At 35.4% G+C, this 21,783-nt stretch overlaps 1 protein-coding gene across 2 annotated transcripts in view; it reads left to right on the top strand.

The window, feature by feature from the left end:
• The window catches only part of LOC110114897 (epimerase family protein SDR39U1 homolog, chloroplastic), a 133,297-nt gene extending 111,716 nt beyond the window's left edge, over window positions 1–21,581 (top strand). The window contains exons 10-13 of one of the 2 annotated variants that reach the window (XM_020847933.2): window positions 3,628–3,688; window positions 14,419–14,489; window positions 20,956–21,095; window positions 21,164–21,581. In XM_020847933.2, the coding sequence (XP_020703592.1) occupies window positions 3,628–3,688; window positions 14,419–14,489; window positions 20,956–21,095; window positions 21,164–21,277 (386 nt within the window). In that variant the 3' untranslated portion in view covers window positions 21,278–21,581. The remainder of the gene's footprint in view (window positions 1–3,627; window positions 3,689–14,418; window positions 14,490–20,955; window positions 21,096–21,163) is intronic. The other variant, XM_020847934.2, reaches the window with a different exon arrangement.
• Window positions 21,582–21,783: the final 202 nt, after the last annotated feature.

Here is a 21,783-nt window from a genome sequence, read left to right as displayed (position 1 = left end):
AATCATGATTAATTATAATAAATTATAATTAAAAGTTATTAATTAACATTAATTACAATTAACTATAATGATTTATAATCATTTTAATTAATTATAATTAACTCTTATAATTAAAAAGGATTTATGTAGGATTTGAAAAGGATTTATATTAAATCCTATTAAACAGAGGGTAAGCCCTCCGTTTCCCAAGAGTTCGACGGCCTTAAGGTATTTGTCCGATGAAGCGCACATATAAGAGTAAGTTACCTTCACAGCTAGCAAGCTCCCACTATTGCTTCCGCTCAAAAGTGTCGTGTTTCCCTATCCGACAGGAAGGGAACATTGTCAAGGGAGGCGGAGGTATAGGTTTGGGTTGGGTAAGGTGGATCGTGGCTTGGATGGAGTTTGATGGTGGGTTTTGGTGGCTGAAATGTTAGATGGCTTCGGGTGGAGCTATAGGCGAAGGGTTCAGTAGAGTTGGGTGCAGCAAGTCTTTAGCTAGGTAGGAAGAACTCCTCTCTCTCTCTCTCTCTCTCTCTCTCTCTCTCTCTCTCTCTCTCTCTCTCTCTTTGTGGACCGAAGGGTGGGTTAGGGCTTCTGCTAGGTTTTGATTGAAGGAGGTTTCGAATGAGGCGAGGGAGATGGGGGAAGAAGATTTCGGTTGAAGCAAAGAGTGGAGTCAAGACAATGAACCGAGACCTCCCTCTCATTTTATTGGCGCAAATAGGAGCACATTTTCATGATCTGCGCAAGATTTATGCGAAAAGACTTGAGTAGCGCGGTTTTGCAGAGGATAGGACTGTAGTAGGTAGGATTTCGGTAGAGAGCAGGGGATGGGCGCAGGATATCACCACAGGTAATCATTTTTTAGCGATTTTTTTAATTCGATTTTATTCCGCCTTTTTTTTCTGTTGAGGTCAACATAGCCGCATCACTTAGCCTTGCATGCATTGGACGGATTGAAAAGGCTTGAAATCAACCGCTGGGTGGAGTTTTTGAAAGGAATTAGTAAAGCTTAATATGTTAGGAGAGTCTAAACATATTACATTTTGCTCATCTGATCTTAATAAAAGTAGCTCAGAATGGGTGTTAGTAACAAGGGGCTTGTTTAGATTTTCCTTCTCTGTTATACTCCAGGTTGACCCTAAGCGGGGCCAAAATGGGGTGTGAAAAAATACTACAATGTAAGCTTTATAATATATTCTTTAGTTTGTATATAAAAGGAAAAGAGGCAGGGACATTTCAGGTGAACAACTTTACCAAACTACTCTAGAGAACGAGATGAGATATCAAATATGTGATATAGGAAAAAGAAGCATTTTATATAAACATGGCAGCATGTTTATCCCACTATGGTAGCAACTATTTTCATATTGAACGTGTTGATGGTTTACTAATGCACTTGATTTCAACATGTTATAGTTTATGTTTACTGCATATACAAAGGTATATTATGAAAATGTGAAGCCTAATGAAAGGTAAATGATAAAAATCATATTACGGGGATAGACTCGCACAAGTAAATGCGAATGACCCAACGAGGTAAGCCTTAGGGACCATACAGGAGGTACCTGACACTCACTTCTAAAAGTTGAGAATTCAGAGACAACCTTCAATGAAAGAGCTCTCACTTCTAAAAGTTTGGAATTTGGTCCCTACCTTGAACAAGAGAGCTATAAGTGTGTAAAAGCCTATAGTCATCATATGATTTGTTTAAAATATTGGAAAGTAAATAGAACAAGAAATGTGGAAAGTTAATTATGCATTAATTTCTTGTACAGCTTATAATTAATATAGAAATTCCATATCGTTTATAATTGACTGTTGATTATAAGTTTCTTATTTCTTGTACTATGGTTGTGTATTTCATTGAGCTTTAGCTCTTTAGCAGTACTTGTACTATAAGAAAGAGGAATGAGCCAGTGGAGCTCTAGGCAGGAGGTTGACTACACTTTTGTGTAAGTATGTTTTGGTTGTGTATAGAAGCCAGAGTAGGAAGCCTTACAATCAGATTTTCGTGTATGAAAATTTTATTTAACAAGTAGTAAGCTCTATATTTTAATTGATGAGTTATGAATATGCTTCCAATTATGAATTGTGTAAAACAATTGCTAAAATTGAAAGTTCATTGTATTAGGATAATATGAATAAATCATTTCCTACTCATTCAATTCTAATAGAAGTAATTTAGGATGGGTGTTAGTAAAAGATAACTGTTCAGATTCTCCTTATCTGTTACGCTACATTTTGACTAAAAGGGGATTAAAATGTGGTATGACAGTGGGGAGAATGATAAAAAAGTTATCAAGATCCAATAATTTTGTCATATCAAGTTGTCATGGTCTATATTATATTTAGTCAAATGATGTAGTTTATCCAATTTGATTGAAGAACTCTTGTCGGCAACCATGTGATGCTTCATCCAATTGAACCTTATAAATCTAGGGTAAATTTTTGTCTAAGCGGATAAAGTCAACCTTATCTAAGAGAGCTTTGTATCCTATCAAGTACACTTATGATTCATAATTCAAGGATTTTTAGCCATTGAAAACCTATAAGCCCTGGCCATTATCATAATTTAATGGACATTTGAAAAAAACCACTAGATCAGAGGGCCTCAATCATAATCATTTACTTGTGGTGCTATGTGACGATAGAACTAGTGATTAGAGGATACTTTTCATGTCCTTTTGATCAGAAATTATTCAAGAATGAATCTTAATGATATATTCGACGATATATTTCTATTTGTAAGTTGAGGTTATTTTCAAATTTATTACCCTTTGATAAATAGGTATTGAAGTTGGATAAATTTTTTTTGAAGTTCAAAGCAATAAAATTCACTTCAAATATTTAGAATTTTTTTAAAATTTTAAAGTTTTATGTTTTACTTGAGAAATTATCTATATTAGAATTTAGTGGTATTTTGAACGATACAATCTCTATCGGTTGATTTTTTCTATTAACGAAGCTTTTATTTTGGCATTTAAATATTTTATTTGATGACTTGAACTGTGCCAACTCTACCTGGTTATTAGCAGACGATCGAGTTCAAGTATTGACACTGCGAACTATCATGTGTGTAGCGAATTTGAGAGTTTATATTTTTATAATGAATTTTGTTTTGTAAAAGATGTTAAAAGCCTAATATGAACACAAAACAAAATATTTTTGTGAATTCTACACATACATTCACTGGTGAGAATAGATTCTATTTTAAATTATTTGAATCTTGTTGTTTGGATATCCTTCATTAAATTTAAATCTCTTCATTTCCAGTCTTTATATGGAGGAATGCTATTTATAATATTTCCCTATAGGCAAAGCGACTCGCTCGAGAAGCATCATGTAAAAATTAATTTGTCAAAATAACTTTTTCTCAAGACTAATGACCGGGTCAATTTATAAGAAGCCACATCTTTACACTATATTGATCCAAGCCTCGATTTTTTTTCTCCTTTTGTGTGTACTTAATACTAACATTCAATTCATGATAAAAAAAATAATCATCAATATTGCAATATGTTAGAATTTAACATTCATTTTCAGCTCTCAACTACTTTAAAGAACAAGGAAATTAAGAAAACACTAAGAACACTTCTGTTTTTAGCTTTCACAATTTGTGTATGTTTCTTTTACATGATGCAGCTAAAATGATTCCTCTCTTCAAGACGTTTGCTGGAGGACCTCTTGGTAGTGGTAAACAATGGTGAGTTTTCCTTGTTTTTTCTTTAAAAATAAAGATTGAAGTATAGTTGTGAAATTCTAGTTCAGATCTTGAGCTAGTTTTCCTAGTTATCAGTGCCATGTTACATGTGCTCATCTTAAGCGTTAAATATTTTTTTTCTTCTGGTACTATTTCCCTTATTCAGGCCATTTTATAGATCTGAAATAGCTTCTTAAAAGACGTCTAATGCTTGGCTTGATAGTGATTCATAACATTCTGGGATTGTTATGCTGCCCTTAATATGGGAGAAATAGGCCCCGTGATTCTGGTAAATGGAAGACAGGAGTTGCATGTATATGTTTTTGAGCTCTCTCGAGAAAAGAACATTTAATTTGCTTAAAAAAAGACAAGCTTTTCTTTTTTTTAAATCTTAATTTTGACCTAGTTTCATGGGCGGAAACGGATCAGTCATGCAACTTAAATTAAAAAAGGATTTTTATTTATCAAGTTGAATTATTTTTATCCATCTCTTGTTATCTGTATCTATTAGTTGTAACACTTCCCTCAACATACCTGAAATACATGCATTGGTGCGCATCATTGTTTATACAGCTTGATATCAGTAACTGTGTTTAAAGTTGACAACCAGGGCTTTCTTGTGACAGTTATGTGAGAGAGTGAAATATGAAGCACAACAAAGCAATTTTAGAGCAAAAGAGATGCTTTGCATTCCGAAATTTTTTATAATATATTAACAGATGCAATGAATTATCTTTATGAACAAATCAGACCTCCCAAACTCCATGCTGGTCTCTTATTGTAGAAGGATGTTTTCAGGAGGATGGAAAAGAATTTACTACGAAGAGATGAATCGCTAAATTCGTTTTGATGCTTTTATCTGTTTTTCTTCCGGTGAAGTTCCATACTTCTCAATCAAGTTGACCACACACTTTTCTTTTCTTTCTCCCTCTTTTCTCTTTCTTGATTGTCTTAAACTTCTGTATAATCCAAAATAACGTGTGTTAATGCATTCTCTTTTATTTCCCTCTATCGAAAATTTTCCGTGTTTCCATTAGGACATTTTAATGTTAAATAAGCTGATTTATCTCCAAAATAGGCCATGCTTTGAACTACTGTCAACTCATTATGTTGGCTTTGTTTCGAACAAAAGAAGAGTCACCTTGGAGATTTATTCATATATCCTCACTAGCATATTGCATCAGCGCATATCCTTCTATTTGTGAGTAGGTTGCTCTTTGTTGATAACCATAGAACATCTGACTCGTTGCTTTTCTTTCCAAAATATTATCAATTAGTGAAACATTTACATAATCATAGTATACTTAATTTTGAGCTTGAATCATTAAAATCTATGTGTGGTCATTATAGTTGAATACTCGGCTGTAGACACACATTCAACAATATGAAGAATTTCTATTGCATTTCACACTTCATTTGGCTCAAATGCAATTTTAGATGTCAAAAAATTAAAGAATATGATTTTCTTACCTCGATTCTTATATCTCCCAATTTCTTTCGCTTGTAAATCACCTACACAGGCCACATATTACAATTGTTATTATATATACTATTTCTACATTTTATTTTTCAAATCATATAAATCAAATCAATTTATTTTAAAATAATATTTTTACCTCAAAACTTCCACTTCTCATAAATCAATTGAAATCCTAGATAATAATTGGGTATAAACTAATTAGAAATTTTGCACCAACCAAAAAGAAATCTACTAAATTTACATTTCTTATTTTTTTATTCCTTCCCTAATTTCTTCTCATATCTCTTCTTTTTCCTTTTCTTCAAAGTTTTCTTCAGCCGAACCTCCTTCCCTCAGCTGTCCTGCTCGCTCCCTCACATCACCACAATCTCTAGCATGAAATTTTCCCTAACCCAAGAGCTACTAAGGAAAATGTGGAAAAGTGGAGGTGTTCACTGTCAAACCTCATTTTGTCCCTCCCATAGTCAATCTAGAATATAACAAAGAAGGAGAATCTGAACATCTCTCTTTCTTACTAACACTCATTTTAAACTACCTCTATTAAAATCAGGAAGTAAGAAGTCTATTCGGAATATCCTAATATATCATAACATATCAAACTTTCCATAATATGAACCATACATAAAACATCTCAAATAAAATGCACATCTCAATTGAAATACATAGCTTAACTAAAACCTTAAAATTTTACTTAAATACTAAATAGTCTATACAGCTATTGATGCAGGACTAAAATGTTTTTAAAATGGATGCGTTAAGAATTGCATGATTTCTTGAATAAGCAAGTAAGATTGAAACTGTTAGCAATCAAAACGACAATAGAAAATAAAAGAGGGGTGCCTACACTTAGGCTAAGCCACATGCCAAGCATGTGGAGAATTAAAACAAGTTAGAAATTCAATAGCATGCAAAGTAAATAGTTTTCAACAAAATCCCTAATCTAACAATTAGGTTAGGAGCATAGAAAGTCCACTCGATCCTACGTTTACTAAGCTTTGGCAACGACGAAACAAAATACTACATTTACTAAGCTTAGGCATAAGGCGAGACTCGGCTCCTTTTGGTTCATCGTCACCTACAAGATTAGGGGATTAGTAAGGTAATTGAAGAAGGGGAGAAGTTTACCTTAGTCAAAGTCCGGAAGCAAGTAAACGAGATGTTGAAGAAGTTCGTCGTTGTTTCCTTGAAGGTTCAACTTAGAGAGAAAGAAGTTTCTCTAGTGTGAAGTGTTGAACACGCTAGTTGGTATTTCCCTTGAAGGTTTCTATAGAGAGAGAGGAACTCATCTTGCAAATTCCAAAGAGAAAAATGGGGAGAGATGGTCGGCCATAGGTGGGGGACCACATGTTGGCAATAGGGTTAGGTTAGAGGAGAAGAATTAATCAAAATATGAAGTTTCAATTTCAAATTTGCATGTGGAGGATTTAGGAGCTTGGAATTTGAAAATTTTCCAAAGAGAGATGGGAGGAGGTTAATTGATTTCCAATTAGAGAAGTTCTCTAATGGAAGTAAATTAAATAATGGGGGCTAGGGAGGTTTCGGCCAAGTAGAGAGGTGGAGAAATTGGAATTGATTCCAAAAGGGGAATTTGGGATTTAGGAAAGAATTTCCTACTCCCACCCAATAGGGGCCGGCGACAATCAATGAGATAGGGAGAGATTGTGGGGAGAGGTTTTGGTTACTTAATTTGAGATTTAGGAATTAGGAAAGAAATAATTAAATCCCCTTTAATTTGAAATTCAAATGGGGTTTAATTAAGTAACTTTCCTAAATTAGGAGAGGGTTCCAAATTCAAATAAGTTTGAACTTGAAATTAAATCTTCCCAAATTAAGAGAGGTTGCTTATGGGAGGTAATCAAGACGAAATTTGAACTTGGAGGGAGGGGAGGAGTTTAATGAGGTCATTAATGCTTACTTAAATTATTGAATTAAGTTTGGAAAGAAATATCACTTCCCATCTTAATTTATAATTTAAATATGAAGGGATTTAGTAGTTTTCCTAAAATAGGATTTCATAAATTAGGCAACTATTCTAAATTCAAATAAATTTGAATTTAGTCATAAATAGAATTTCAAAATCATGAAATCTAATTTAGGAAAGGTGAGGTGGAAGCCAAGGGTGGTGGATGGCTTTGGCCGTGGGGAGGGGATGAGATGGGGAGACCTAGGAAAACTTATTTGAATTTGGAACATAATAAAAGACAAATAACATAATAAAAGACGAATACATGAAATGACTCAAAACTATATCGAATCGATCGTGGCCGTAGATCGACGGCTACATCTCTGCTGCACTTTTCATACTCTGATGTCCACATCAGATACTCAGATCTCTTTACATACCAAAAAGTATGTACATAAAAGAGTAGTCAACTGGCCTGACTACTACCTCACTGACTCCTTTCCTTTTCCTGTTGCACAACCATTGATAATGAGCTAAAGCTTAATGTGATACGCAAGCAATGTATAAGAAATAATAATGAACATATTGACAATTTATGTAAAGCACATGTAAAATTGTATATTAAACATAAGAAATACATAACTTCACTTTATGTTATGTTTATTGTTGTTGACGCTAAACCGTGGCCAGCAAAACAGAAAAAAAGAAAAGATCAAATCCCTTTCCTGCTGCCTCAAGTCGCACGATCCAGCGCCGCTCGTCGTATGTCGAGGCCATACCGAGCATCGCGTCTCGCATGTCGCTCGCACGACTCGTTCGAGTCGTTAAAAGATCGAAGGGACAAAGGCCTTCGGCCTTCTCTCGCACCTGGCTCCTTCCCTCTTACTCGATCTACCTTCCTTGCGCTGGACTCCCTACCCCGATCTCCAGGCCGACGTACGTAAAACCTCCCCATCTCGTCGCCTCTGCTTGTCTAAAGCCCCGACCACCTGTCTCCTTCCTCCGATCCTCTCAACTGACGCCTCCACCTTGCCATAAACCCTCTCCTCCTTTAGCCGAGAGAGAGAGAGAGAGAGTGAGAGAGAGAGAGAATCCCTTACCTCCATCTAAATCCTTCGAACCTCATCTCCCATTGCCGATCTTCTCTCTGCTTGTGCCGACTCCAAGCCTTTCCTGCCCAAAACCTTGCTGTAGCCGAGCACCTCTAATAGAAGTTTAGAGGTGATTTTCTTTTAGGTTATCATTATTATTGTTAATAGTATTATTATTATTATTATTATTATTATTATTATTAAACATAATAGTAATGATAATAATAATAATTTTATTATTATTATTATTATTTCAAAAAAAAAAGTGTGCTTCTCCCGCCTCGACATCCGAGCCAACTCCACCGCCGGTCCACCATCCCCGAAGGTATAATTTCTAAACTTAGACTTCTGTCCTCGACGTTCGTGTCGGGCCGGTAGACCACATATGCACGCTTTTCTCTAGCGTGGTGGGAGGGAATCCCGTCTGACACCGACGACGAGGCAAACAGTCTCCTAAACTTTCTCTTACCTCGACATGCGTGTTGAGCCGGTAGACCACCTATACACGTTTTTCTCTAGCGTGGTGGGAAGGGAACCCGGCGCGACACATACGACTTGGTAGGCGAGCGACCCTCAGTTCCAAATCTTATTTTCGACATTCGTGGTGCACCGAAAAACCTCCTATACACGCTTTTCTCTAGCGTCGTGGGATGGGAACCCGGTACGGCACCTACGACAAGACCGGAATATTCATAACTACCCGCTCGCGGGGAAGCAACTGCTTTTCTTGCAACAGGTACCGAAGACCCATACACGCCTTTCTCTGGCGTGGTGGGGACAAAGATTTTACACGGCCGCTGTGTCCTCGAAAGAGGGTGCCTACCGTACACGCTTTTCTCTAGCATGGCGGGAGACCCAGTTTTCCATAGTTTTCTCCTAAACAGGGGAGACGCCAGAAAGCTGCCTAAATTTCGGGTGAAATGTTACTATACTCGGACCTGTTTGAACTCAAAAGAATAAGGACTTGTACTCGAAGAAGAACAGTGGACTTGAGAACCTAAATCATAACCAAAATTCAAATGATTTCTAAAGACCAAATTCAAATGAAATTAAATCAGGTTGGAACCGAAATTGAAGCCAAATTGAGTATTCAATTGAAATCAAAAGATCTCAAAAGACTTTGAACAATCATTTGAACATACATTCAGACTCAAATTCAAAGGAACTAAGTGTGGAGGGCATTAAAATTGAACAAGACTCGGACTACAGGGGACATAGAACTGAGCTTGCACATTAAGCTCATGAACCTGATTTAAATTGGTCTTGAAATGACTTGAACTTGAGCCTGGTTTAAGCATCATTGCCCTCTCACATTCGACGCCAATCAAGCTACAACACCTTTTACAGATGTATTCAGTGTAGCGCACAACGAATTTAAATGCCCGCTAGTGCTAGCAATCATTTGACCGAGGACAAATACATAGAGCTCGTGCAAGCAGAACGTGATTGATTGGCACATTAAGTGCAAATACCTATGATCCCTTGTAGGAGGCCCGATGTATATTCGACACATGTTTGTGGGCATAATGTGAAATATTTGTAACATATCACAAATATGTACGAGCGCGATGTAACAGACTCCTACGACAATCCCTACAAATGCTTGTTGATTGAGATGGCAATACTGGAGACCAGCAATCAAAGACCCGTCCTCTACAAATAAATACAATCATCAAACCCACCTGAGATTGGTGAAAGGTGGATATGATACTGATGTCAATAGGTCTCCTACGAATATTTTCAGGAGGTCGTAGTGGATACAACGATTCCCTGCAAACGAACACTTGTGGATAACAACAGTGGATATATCGTAGGTACAACGAACCACTGTGGGCACAAGTATAGACATCAAACCCACCCGAGATTTGTGAAAGGGTGGATATGATGCAGAAACAATGGGTCTTCTATAAACATTTTTGAGAGATCGTAGTAGATGCAGCGGTCCCCTGCAAATGGATACTTGTGGATAACAACAGTGGGTATATCGTAGGTACAACGAACCACTGTGGGCACAAGTATTGATTTCACCTACGACATTGGTGGTCAAGATCTTCAAGTATTTCGGGTACAAGAGCGACTCGATGTACAAAAAGTACACCCCCTGGCAGAATGGAAGAAATGTTTGAACAAATTAGAACCAAACTTTCTGTTGTTCCAAAGCCTCTTCTTAGTTTTATACTTGAGAAAATAATTTTGGTGCCCACAAACACCGGAAATAGCAAGTCCACTATACCGAAGAGCCTAAAAGGAGTTCTTTCCAAATCAGCAGTCATTGACTCCAAAGTCCAAAAAGTCCCATCCCAAGTGAATGAGAAAGGGGGGAGTCAACATCAAGATGAGGAGATGCCTCATAACATCAAGACCATATCGCCATTGGATTTGCAACACTCATGAAAGCAGACATAAGGCGTCTATAATCTACAACGCAACGCCATCGGATCCGCAACATTCATACAAGCGGACAGAAGGCATTTACAAATATTTCAAAATACCCCTGCATGTGCACTGTAATTTGTATACACATAGGTGCACTAAAGGGGAAAATACAATCCCAACCCGCATGGGCCCCGGCGAGCGTGTTATTGGTACACACGTGACGTCTAGAGATGCTGCGCGGGTTATTAAATCTGAACTCGATCCTTCTAAGCAAGTAGGAGTTGACAAGGTTCGATAAATAATTACAAAATGCCCCCAAACCCGCATTGACCCTGACGAGCGTGTTATAAATACACACGTGACGTCTAGGGATGCTGCGCGGGTTGATAAGTGAATTCAAGTTCTAACCCGATCCTTCTATACAGATCAATAGGAGTCAACACGGTTCGAACCTTCAAACAAATACACGGTTGTGGTGATCGATATATTTGCATTAATACATTCATATTAGGGCTTCAAAGGTTTATAACAATATGAATTTACTAATAATAGCATAAAGCATATGAAGTCAGATCCTCTATTGATAATTCGATAGAGTTGACAAGATTCAATCAACAAAAAAAGAAATGACCCCAAACACCCCGATGATGGCCGTGTTGAATACAGATCTCAATCGGAGGGGTTCACAAATATTTTCAAGTGTCTCCCAGATATCCAAAGTCCATTTCAAATATTCCAAAGCTTCAACAAAAAATCCAACAAATTCCAAAATCCCATGATATTTAAATTAAAATCTATCCATCAATGCTTAAATTAAAATCCATGCACCCTCCTCAACAGTTTGCCGAGGTGGACAAATCTGAAAATTACTTTAGCTCACAAAGAGCTAATGCTTGGTCGTGAATATCACTAGGATCCATTCTCAAACAATCTCCTGCTAGTAAGGACGTGGTACATGTCCTCTAACCGGCGGTATTGCCGCCAAATGGCACCGCAGGATAAACGGTTATCACCTTGGGCCCTTTGAACCGAGTGGTTTTGCCGCCAAATGGCACCACGAAGTACCGGTTATGGCCAGAGTCAATGCACTCCTTATTGGCATCAAATCCTTGAGATATGAATCAGTAGGATATAATCGATAGGGCACAAAGCCCTCTGTTAGCTAAGGTGGATTCAAATTTGTCCCCTCAGACAAACATTCACCCCAGATCCAAGGTACCCTTGGACGAAGCAACCCATGGCTGCCGACAAGGATCCTTCTGTCAGGTTGGGTCGACTACCTCCTCTGACTAAGTAGACCAGGGACCACGATGGCCCGGGACGACAGAACCATGGGATCTTGATTGGGTCAATCATCCATTCCCCCACCATCCGCTTTAAGTGCAAGATGGTGAAATTTTCTATTTTAAATATCAAACCTACAAACTCTTCAATGCCCAAATTCAAACCCAATTTTCCAAATCCTAATCCCAATGCTGCTACTATATGCCAGATAACACGTATTCTCTATGTATCTGATTAACGACTAGCCTTAATCGAAAGTTCACTATCGTTATCGGGAGGGGTAATTAACTATAGGGGCTTGTTCCTATAGGAAACCAGAACTCAGATCATAAAGTCCTCACAAATGAGGGCGAAATCTCTGGGTAGTGTCTTATCTACAAATCCATCTGCCTTCCAAAATTTACCTCGGAACTTAGTTCGTTAAAACTCTCTCGTCGAATAAAAAGAAAAGAGCGGCGGGGAGGTCGGGGCCGAATTTTCGGAGCTCGCAATTGTTCAGCGCATTTATACAATTCCATACAACTTTCTAATTTAAGGCTGAGTCCGAATTTTCAACTTTCCGAATTTTCAACTTTTAAAATTCAAGTTTCTCTCTCATTCAAGGTTGGGTATAAATTCCGAACTTTTAGAATTTCGAGAGTGTAGGTTTACCTCATCAGGCCTTTACTTTTACTTGTGCGAGATTATCCCCCTATATAACTTATTTCACATTTCCAATACCAAGAATTTTTAACAATTATTAATTAGGCTATTGTAGTCACTACTTAATGAATGAATTAATTTATGCATGAATAATTTGAAATTGAAATGATATAATAAACATAACAATGGTGAAGCTGCAAATATACAAAATTTTACTATTTCTATATATTCATTCAAATAAAAAATAAAATAGGCAATATTTTTACAAAAATTACCTCAATCAAGTTTCCTCATTCAATCCAAATTCTTTTTCTTTTCTAAAGTTCTTTTCCTCATTTTCTCCCTTTCTTTTTCTAAATTTAACAACCACAACCCCTATTCATAACATCAACAACAAGTGCAACAAGCAATAGCATACTAAATTTCAACAAGCACCCGATTTCAACTAATTTTCTCCCTCCCTTACTAATTTCAGCTATTATAGCTGATTCCAGCAGCCTATTCAACATCAACTAGTTTAATTTCAATACTTACACACCAAATTCAGCAATTCAGCAGTTCCCAACCATTTCATTTAATAAACACCAGTATGTTCAATGCAGATTTCAGCAAACAACACATAATTCCAACAACAGTAATAAATTCTTCCACTAACTACGACATCTACCTAATCTCTTTACCTTAGTTTGCTGAATTATTTTCTTCTACTATAACCTATAGCAGCAGCACCAGCATTTGATGAAAGGGCTTAATTCAAAAGCTTAATATACTAATTATTTGATGCCCTATCCTCCAATATTAATTTAATTATATATAAACCTAAATCCATTAATGCCATTTAGTTTTTTCTTGCCATAGGATCTATTCAAGCCATTGCATGCTTGGCTAAATGCTTTACTACAACATATGAAATAAACTATATTAAATAGATTTCATAATTGCACAGGTTATTAGCTATTATTGAACTTTTAATTAACAGTTACTTAATATTAAATAACTATTTATTTAAGAGTTATACATATACAAGTAGATTAATATTTCTATATACTTCTATATGTTAAAATGCTCGAAAAAAGTAGAATTTAATGAAAATAAGATAACATTTAGAAGAAGTTTATGCTTACATTTATTTTGAACATTTCGGTATTATATTCGCAGTAAGGGAAGGTGATTAATAAGCTTAAATCTTATATTTTACCTAATTTCCCTCATCCACTATCATGCATGCACTACACCTGTCGAATTAAAGGCCTTTGCTATACTGCAAAAATTTATGAAGGAATAGGAAAATCAAATAAAATTTTAGGAAAATAATTTCAATCAAAACTAGTTCAATAACTTTCACACATTTATAAATTAGCATATGCTTCTATATACTAATTCTCTCTAATTGATGAGTAGAACGCATGGAATGATTTTTTGTGATTTTTGTAAAAGATGGTATTTTGGGGTAGAATTTAATTAAGAAAATTATATTTTTACTTAAATATTTTGAGTATTACAAAAGTTATGTTGGATATTTTTAAAAATAACTTGCTTTATTTAAAAATAAAATAAAATAAAAAGTTAAAAAGTACAAAGCAAACATATTTTTAAAAATAAATACAACAAATGATCCCAAATAGCTACTTTTTTTGTTGGCTAATTTGATGGTTGCACTATATTAATGTGTATTTGCTGAGCTTTCAAAATAATGCTTTCTATTTTATTTATTGCTGTAGCTATTTGTCGTGGTGCCTTTTAGTTTGATTCTATTGTTTTGTAACATTATTTTAAACATATAATAGAAAGTAGGCCTAATTGGCTATTGGCATGATCTTTTATGGTATTTCTAGGAACAAAGGAACCTTCTTATTTTTGTTTTGAAATTTCAATCGACTTTCTTGATAAAATGGTTCTTGTAGCATCTTAATATACTACAAATTTGTGATTAAATATCAACTAATCATTTCTACAGGTTTTCCTGGATTCATCTGGATGATCTGGTGAACCTTATCTATGAAGCTTTAAGGAATCCTTCTTATAAAGGTAGCATGCTAAAATTATGTCAGTTAAAATTAAGGTCATTTTGTCAAAGTCCCTAGAGCACATTTTTCTTTTAAAAAGTGGTAGTACACGAGGAAAACTACCACGACTAAGCTGGGTTTCTTCGGTTGTTATATTAGAAGTTGCATCTAATGTTTGCTCTACTCAAGCTACATGCGTGACCAACTTTCCTCTATTCCCTATCCTTCGCCCTTTCATATGACTTGTGTCATGCAGCCTCATGTTAAGTCATACCCCGTTTAATATATGCTAATAATATTTATCAATTTCTATTGTTAACAGCTTCAAATGCTACTTCCCAAACTCACTTAAAAGAAATAATTTCTTAACTGTCGTTAGTGTATATAGATTTGAACTGTTTTAAGTGTTTTGATTTATGCGACGCATAATTTGCATCCTTTACCCTTTCTATTTTGCAATGTTCAAATCTTACAGCATGGTTGGTTATATTTTCTTTTAATGAATTTCTGTTTGTGTTCTATTGTGTTTGGGATGGCTTAGTTGGGCTTCTTCTTGATGTTGTACGAATGTTTGTGATGAGGATATCAACAATAAATTTTGACGTGTCTATCACAAGAGTCGTAGATCGACGGCTATAATTAGGAGCTTTTTATTTATGATTTATTTCATGTATTTCATTATCTTATTTCATGTTATGTTGAGAGTCTTTTCCATTTTACCCTTATATTGAATTATTTGTGTTGTGTCCCAATGGACGTTCTAGTCTTTTGAGTATTCATTTTTTGAGGCCTATATATTGAGACCCTAGGCTATTGTATGGAGATGATGATTATTATAAATGAAACTTCAATTTTTTTGAGTTCTGTGTTTGTTTGAGTCTTCTTGAGAGAAGAATGAAGTCCCTAGGAGTAGGTCAAAGCAACACCCAACAACTTTCACCGTGGCAAGGTTCTTGGCTTTATCCTATCTCCTCTCTCACCCCTCATCCTTCCAAACAGCCCACCAAGCACTCCAACCCTTACAAGCAGCCAATCGAATATTCCAGCCCTTTCCAAGTAACCATTGAGCCTTCCCACCCTTAAACAGCTGGCTAACTCCTTTCCTTCCCCTCCACACAGCCAACCTAGCATCCCTCCCTCTTTTGAACAGTCGACCAAACTCCTTGGCTAGCTTTCCCCCTTGCCTCTTGGTATTCCCTCCACCTTTTCCCCTCCCCAATCCTCATTAACTCCATTTAATTAAAGCTTTTCCCATTCCCATAGATGCGTCCTTTTTTCCTTCCCAACCCTCATTAACTCCATTTAATTAAAGCCTTTTCTATTCCCATTTGCTATCTTTTCCCTTTCCCAATGCTCGTTAAGTCCACTTAATTTAAGCCTTTCTCATTTTAATTGTTGCTGGCTTTTCCCCTTACCAACCTCCATTAATCTCCTCTATTGTTTTCCACTCTCCTCTCCATTAATTCCTAAAGTCATTGCCTACTCTCACATACTTATTTACCTCCAAGTAGCTGCCCCCCTTTTTCTCTTCCTCCATGGATGGCTGATCCCAATTTGGATTATGGCTATGTCTTTATTGATCAAGGCCTACTGAATGTGCTTCATTATCATTTCTTCAACATCGACTTTGGGAACGACCATACCGTCGAGGAATACGTGGATTGGATTCTCTTCTTCCTTGCAACCGCCATCGACCAGCATCTCTCCGTTCAGTAGCAACTCTCCCACCGTCCACCTATCACCTCTTTCCCGGGTAACTCTTCCTTGAACAATACTTTAAGTGCTTTGCTTCCTAGTGGCATCATTAATATTGTGTCAAGTTTTCTCCCGCTGAAATTCTTAAAGAGTGTGAGTGAGGGAATTTCATTGTGACTATTCTAGTTATTAATTGTGGGAATTCTATTAGTTACAAATAGGCATTTAGCGTCTTTGTTATTATTTTATTATTCTTCTACTCTATTTGTAACTACATACTATTGCTTGATCACCAACTAAGAAAATCCTAAAAGCAGCTCTTGTGAAACGTTAATTTTATAATTGATAAGATTGTCAATCACTTATTAATCCCTAGCAATTCTTGCATCTAATATATGTTTCACATCAGTTTGAGCTAGCTCGAAATTTTATGAGTTGTCATATACATATCGGAATCGAGAGCATATATTTTGATGAATGAATTTTTCTTATAAAAGACATAATATGAACATATAAAATTCAAATATTTCGATTAATTTAACGAGCAAAAATCCCAAGAGTTTATATTTTTGCAGTGAACATTTCTTGTAATACACCTTGAAGGCCTAATACTACAGGAAAATCATAAAAAATGGGTGTATTTTCCAACGGCTCTTGGGCTGCCAGAGTTTTTGGAGTTCTAGCCTGCGGATTGACTGTCGGTATTAATCGGTGATTTACCGTCGAAAATTCTGGCGGTCCAAGAGCCTCCGAAAAATCTGTTGATTCTCAAGTTCGACACACTCCGAAAAATAAATTCTGGCGGTTGTGGTCGTCGGTATAAGCCCTATTTCGCCTAATCCATTCTTTCTTCCTCATTTTCACGGGTCTCGGTTCTAGAGAAAGCCAGGACTCCCTCTCATCGCCTCCTGTCATCCTTCTTCCCCAGTCCACGCCGACCTTGAGCCTCCTCTCCCCAATCACAGATGATCTCCTCTCCTTCCTTGCTCTTTCTTTCCACTTTTGTTTGAAATTTATGCTTTTTGGTTTTCCACATTTGTTTGAAACTTAAATATTTTAGAATGAATTGGGCTATAGTTTTATTTTATTGATATATTATTTTAGTTCCTATAAAGGTCTTGCACCTCAATGATGATTTTGCATATAATAATGAGTTTATCATGCATGTGTTTTCGTAGGTTACTTGAGATGCTAAGATTATTTGACAATAGGTAGGTCCTTTTTCTTCCAAATATCCTGAAAGTGGAGGAGATCTATCATAGATGAGGTCTTGAGGTCTATAGCAAGATAAGCTATTTGATATTTTGGCAAAAAAATTATACAAATTATTGTTACATATAGTTTCATGAATGTATTCCATTACATTTTTAAGATATAATACATAATATGCATAATCGAAAAGAAAAATCTTTTAGAAGTTACACCTGGTAGTATATAATTTTATAATAATATAGCTTCACATGTCTATTTGAATATGATTGAATCAATATTTTTTTTTTTTTTTAGATTGAATCAATATGTAAACATTATTATTTCAATTCAATTGTGTAGTGTAGCTTTATTATAAATATTATTATGTTTTAATTCATATCTATTTAGATATGACATATTATAGCTATCCTGATTATTCTTTGAAGTGATATTGTTGTTGGATTATTAATTATTATGGTATAAATATTGTATTGAACTCTATTTTGTTATACCTATTGGTTTACACCATGTCTGAAGTATGATTTAATCATGCTCAAAATCACATTCGAATAGGATTCTAACCTCTGTTCATCCATGTTCAAACTTCATTAAACATGATTAAGAACCTGATTTGAATATGGTTCAAATATTACTTAAATATGATTTCTGTCTTGTTCGAATAAAAGAGTCTTGTGTAGTTGAATAGCTTTATTATTAAAGTTTATTGTTGATAATGCTTCAACACAAATCATTAAAACTAAGAGGTCTTTGATCAGTTTAGTTCTTTTCACTTAAACAGTTCGCCTACCCATCAATTTTCTCAAAATGATGAGTGCCAATCAATTGTCTCTCTTGATAAGATCTGCTTTTCTTCTAAAATAGGTAATAGCCTGTTGCCTATGCAAGTTTAAGGGCCTGTCTTCATTATAATTGTTATGCATGTAAGTGAAATCTTGGAATCTCTTCACACGTAGGCTAAATAATTAAATAAATTAAAAATAATGACCTGAAAATGAGTTATCAAAGAAAATGAAATCATAAGAACAATAATTGGTTTTATTAATAGCTAAAATAAAAGCTCTATGAATTAGTAAGAGAAAATTAATTGTTTTATAATATATATATATATATATTATTTTAGGATTATTAATTCAACATTCACAAGACTATCTAAGAAGAGAGATTTTAGATGTATAACAAATTGTTAGCAGGATGAAAAAGATTGATAGATGAATTTATTGAGGGTGTGGAGACTTTCATTCAAGTCGCATGTCAACTACCTTCATTTAAGTCTGATGGAATGTTTAGATTTTCATGCTCAAAGCATAAAAATCAAGCTTTTCTTAAGTCTTATGATGTTATATCGTAGGGGATTTGTTCCAAGATATTGATTATGGACCTCACTTGGCTAGTTTGAGCCACATATAGATTCTCATGCCGGTCCATTCACTATTTCTAGAACAATAGATGAAGATCAAATGAATAGATCATATAAAATTTTTGTTTTTGATGCAACAAGTCCAAATTTAAGAGCAAACATGAAAGAGTCACCAAACCAAGAAATAAATATTTTTTGAATTAATACATGCTACTTAAAAATCAATTTGAGATGGTTACACAGCTCATTCAGAATTATTAATTGCTGTTAAGATGCTCAGTATCATAATTGAATATAATATTCCTCTGGAGTACTTCAATAACTGAGATGCAGGTCATGCTGCGATCATATCGAGCTTAAAATTAAAAGAAAAAGAATCAAGATCCTATGCATCACCGGGCAGTGAGGGTACGAAAGATTAAATTTAAGTTAATGTTGAAATTGTTGTTGCACTTTGAAGAATAAGCTTTTATTTGATAACATATTGATGAAAACTTTATGTTTTATATGCTTCAAAAAAATTTTTTTAATGTTTTATTATGTTTCAAAGTTTATTTATTTTGAGTTTTATGTTTTCAACTCTTTTAATATCTGATGATTGTGAATATTGTGTTAGTGCATTTTATTTTGTTTATATTATGTATTTATTATAGGTATCAATTATAGAAATGTTTATGGACGGTAAGGAAGTTGTCAGTTTTTTTTTAAGATAATATAGGTTTACAGTGGCCTACCAGCGGCCTGACCGTTAGAAACTTCGATATCATACGCCAAAAAAGGCCGATAAAATAATAAATAAATCGCCGGAATTTACCGTCGACTTTCCGGTTGTCTGTCTGCCGGCAGAAATCTTCGGCTGCTAATCTGTGAAAGCCTCCACACCGATCGTTGCCACAACCAAATGGAAAACCTATTGAAATAATTTCCAGCGAAAAAAAAAACTGCCATTTTTGGTTTCCTCGTCTTTTAAGAAAAGCGGTCATGGATACTTAATTTTCATGAAATAAATTTCTCCGCCTGCTAAAAAAGTGGTCAAAGATACTTAATTTTCATGCAATGAATTTCCTCTCTTTCTATAAAAAATGATCACGTGTACTTTGTTTTGATGAAATGAATTATAAAATACTAGTGTTGGGTTTATTACCTTAGGTGCACGGAGACTTAGGTGACAACGGGAAACCGCGGTGATGGCGATGCGCACGCACGCACGCACGCACTCTTTTTTAGAAAGAGTGAAAGAGAGGCTTTTGGTGGAGATGTAGGATGTGTAAGAATGCGGGAGAGAGTTATAGAGGGAGAAAGAGAGTGCACACTCTTTTTTAGAAAGAGGAAAGAGAGGCTTTTGGTGGAGATGTAGGATGTGTAAGAATGCGGGAGAGAGTTAGAGAGAAAAAATTCCTCTCCAATTTTAGAGAGAGAAAGAGGAGGAATTTGTTTCTCTCTAGGAGGGGAGATGGAGAAATGGTGTTGAAGGAAGGTGTTTGGGATGAAGAGGGAAGTAGTTGTGAAGGAATTTCTCTTTTTTTAGAGAGAAAATTTTCACTCTCTAGGCTAGAGGGACAAAATAAAGGGTGATGAGGTTTTTTTTGTTAGGGATGTATAGCAAGTGTGGGGGAGTAATTTTTGTGAAGGGAGGTTGGTGATTTGATAGGTGGATGTGAAGAAATTGGAAAACTAAGTTTTAAGGTTAAGGTATGTTTGGAGAAAAATGGTGGAGGATGAAGAAAGATGAAGGACAAGGAGAAGAATAGAAAGAGGGAAGAGAATGGAAGGAAATGAAGGAGGGAGAAAGAAGAAGAAAGAAAATAGAGGAGGAAGAGAAGAAAGAATGAAGGAGGAGCAGGAGGAGATGGAGAAGTTAAAATGCTATTTGACTTCATTAATTTATGAATGCATGTTGGATGCATGAAAGCATCTAAAAAGAATATCAGCTTTCACAGGGATTGTGATCAAATTGGCAATTAGCAATGCCTAGCTTGAATTGGGATCATATCAAGATTACCACGAGTCTAATTTGGCTCGGATCAGTATTATGTCTGGTCTGTGTTGATCTATACTTGATCCGGAATTGGAGCAAGCTCAAGTTTGGATCTTTAACAGTCATAGATATTTCTGGGTCTATGAACCTTCTTAAAATGTATACCATGAGGGAGTTACAATCTGCTTCATACTTAACCAAATTCAGTTGTCTCTGAAAAGAAAAAAAAATATTATACATTCTCAGGTATTGTCAATGGAACTGCACCACATCCTGTTCGGTTATCGGAGATGTGTGATCAATTGGGGCAAGTTATGGGCCGTCCATCGTGGCTTCCTGTTCCTGACTTTGTGCTCAAAGCAGTACTTGGTGAAGGCGCCACAATAGTATGTAATATGCATAATCCATTTTTATGTTTTATATCTACGTGAATCTAAACTTGCCTCTGTTTCAGGTTTTGGAAGGTCAGAAGGTGCTACCAGTTAAAGCAAAAAAACTTGGTTTCACATTTAAGTACCCATTTGTCAAAGATGCTCTCAGGGATATCATTTCATCCGGAAGCACTTAGGTTATTGCAGTGACTTTTGTTTCATGCAGCATCTGTAGAGTTCAAACGTTGGAGACCACAAACCTTAGGCAATTCGGGAATTTGTTTTTCTTCAGAAATAACGCAATAAATAAATAGATTTGCATTTAAATTAGAATGATATTTTATCAAAAAAATATGAATAATATTTTATTCAAAATAAAATATTTAACCCTAAATTAAGTTACCAAATTGTTTAAATAACAGATTTCAATCAAAACAAGTTTGGTTATTTTCCCATTCAAGTGTATATTTTCTTGTGTAAGATATTATTTATGGGGGATCAGTGTCAAGAGAACAGTTTTCTTTTAGTTAATCATGCATTATCTTTTTTTAGATACGAAGTAGTAGATAAAAGTTTGAAGGATAATATTATAAAAATTAATAGGATTGGAGATAGAATTATATTTTAAATATTGTTGTTGATGATATGATTGTTAATATTATAAGTGCTTATGCTCCTCAAGTAGGTTTGAATATGAGTTGTA

Source organism: Dendrobium catenatum, unplaced genomic scaffold (assembly GCF_001605985.2).
Source record: "Dendrobium catenatum unplaced genomic scaffold, ASM160598v2 fragScaff_scaffold_279, whole genome shotgun sequence".
NCBI lineage: Eukaryota > Viridiplantae > Streptophyta > Magnoliopsida > Asparagales > Orchidaceae > Dendrobium > Dendrobium catenatum.
Note: the sequence above shows the minus strand (reverse complement) of the source record. Positions and strands in the feature narration are given on the sequence as shown.